The 2,300-nt window shown below is 50.3% G+C and overlaps 1 protein-coding gene across 1 annotated transcript; it reads right to left on the reverse strand.

Annotated features, from left to right (window-relative positions):
- Positions 1-1,584, reverse strand: K452DRAFT_323229 (uncharacterized protein; the record flags this gene model as incomplete). Its single annotated transcript, XM_033544622.1, has 2 exons — positions 1-181; positions 229-1,584. 2 exons carry the CDS (start codon positions 1,582-1,584, stop codon positions 95-97), a joined length of 1,443 nt encoding a protein of 480 aa, XP_033390817.1. The 3' UTR covers positions 1-94.
- Between the last annotated feature and the right edge of the window lie 716 nt (positions 1,585-2,300).

Here is a 2,300-nt window from a genome sequence, read left to right on the forward strand (position 1 = left end):
AAAAAAAAAAAAAAAAAAAAAAAAAAAAAAACCTTTGCATTTAAGTAGCATAATAAAACACAAAAGTCTATTACAGCAGTTTCCCGGGTAGCACTTATTCACCTTGGCTAAGAACAATCCGCCTATAAGTCGTCAGTCCCATATCCCTCTTGTCCTCGACGGAGAGGATAAGGTGCATAGTCTAAAAAGTCAGTAAATACTTCAAATACACGGTGGGTGCTGACTTACGAGACCGAGACTAGGGGGAGTAACTTTTACAATACTTCCCTGCTCGTTCATATTTGTGACAGTGACATTGGGGAAGATCTCTGCGCGAGTCCCGTCCATAACTGCCGTGATGTCGCGATACGTCTGCCAGCTGAACACGAGGTCGTCATCGTCCGGGTCCCATGACGCGGAAGCATCGAGCACGAGGTCACCTCCGGCCTTGTATGTAACTTCATAGGCAGCCGGACCGCAAGTGCCGTTGAGAACAACAACCGGGTGATGGTTGTTCTTCTTATAGTCGGCGTTGACGGTCCACTGCATGCGCGCAGCAAAATCGTGCTGGTAAGCCTTTCGCCAGCGCCAAATGGTCGCAAAGCTGCTGTAAAACGGCTCGCCGCTCTTGCCGTAGACATAGTCGGCCGTGTTGCCGTACGTCTGCGTTCTCCCCGAAGAGTCGATGAGCTTGTAGCGGCCGCCCCAACTTCCATACTCAGGGTGCTCGGGGTCGCCGAGCCCGTTCTGGATCAGCGGGAGGAACGAGGGCGTGTCGCCTTCCATGACGTATGAGTAGTTGAGGTAGGAGGCGCCGAGCACGCCGACGCGGATGTGCTGCTCGAGCCAGTCGTTTGTGACAAGGCTCGTGTCTGGTCCGCCCTTGTCGAAGTGCCGGTAGTCTTCGCCACCGATGCCGTTCCATGACGCTTGGCTGAAGTCTGTGAATGCGTGGATGGACACGATGTAGAAGAGGGCAGGGAAGTGTTCGCGGATCCATGGTCCTGCATCATCTTGGTCGGAGATGGAGTAGACGCGGAGTTTCTTGACAAAGGTTGTCGTATCGTTGGCGCTTCTGTTGTTTGAGACCTTGTTCAGTGCCTCTGCCAGCACTGATAACCCACCCCAGGCTGTGATCCAAAGCGGCTTTTCGGACTTGTCGACCGCATCGATAAGAGCGAGAGCAGCGGCGCTCGGGTCTTGCTTCAGTGATTCAAGACCGTAGACCGAGTGGCCTTTGTAGACTTTTTTCAAGAGCTCTTCCGCGCTCGGATATGCGTTGCTGCTGGGGACGTTGCCGTTGAGGTTCTCCGTGACGTTTCCGTATGCGGTGATGACGTTGCGGATCGTGGGCGCGTCGGTCGAGTTTAAGAGAAAGGCGGAGGTGACGGCGGCGATGCCTTCGATTTCCATTTCGTTTGCGTAAATCAGGAACCTCACCAGGCTCATTTGGTCGTCGGGTTCGTTGTTTATATCTGTGAAGACAAAGACGCGCTGCTTCGACGTGTATCTGGCATCTTCGCATTTGTTGTCGCTTTGTGCGGTAACAAGGAGCGCGAACACTGAGATTGCAAAGAAATGCGTAAGGACATGCTCGAGCAACATGTTTAGTCGACTGTCGGAAACAAATTTAGCATCTATTTGCTCTAGAGGAACAGAGGTATTTGTATCACGGTCACCCGGGCCGAGACAGCTCGTTGATTATCCGGTTCAGGAGGCAGACGCATCATCAAAGGCTAGTGAAGTTGCGAGAGGCCTGAAAAATTGTACCAAAGGACAATGCACGCATCAGCTTAGGTGGCCACAGGGCCTTAGCTGGAATAAGCGCAGATGTATATATTTACGTATTCGTTCCGAGTACGGAAAATATGTTGATTGAGTTGAGTTGAGTTGAGTTGTATTCATTTACCCTGACCCATCGCCCTGAGCGATATGCAGGCTACGACTATTCAAGAGTTTTGCTACTAGTTTACATGTGATTTGTCAATCTGGTTATGAGTCGATTGAGTGATTGAGTTGAGTTGAGTTGAGTTGTATTTATTTACCCTGACCCATCGCCCTGAGCGATATGCAGGCTACGACTATTCAAGAGTTTTGCTACTAGTTTACATGTGATTTGTCAATCTGGGAGGAAAAAGGAAGGTAACGGGAGCGGATAGTAGGGTAGGAGGGGATAGTGGTGTAGAGGTTCTATGCTGTAGGATTGTCTCTATTCTTAAACCGTTGTGAGTCTTGTGCAAAGTTGAGCACAGCCTGAAGCTGTGATGCTGTTATTCTCCAATTGTTGTCTTTACTCTGGGTAGCTGCGGCATTACTTAGTG

This window comes from Aplosporella prunicola (assembly GCF_010093885.1).
Source record: "Aplosporella prunicola CBS 121167 unplaced genomic scaffold K452scaffold_236, whole genome shotgun sequence".
Lineage (NCBI taxonomy): Eukaryota > Fungi > Ascomycota > Dothideomycetes > Botryosphaeriales > Aplosporellaceae > Aplosporella > Aplosporella prunicola.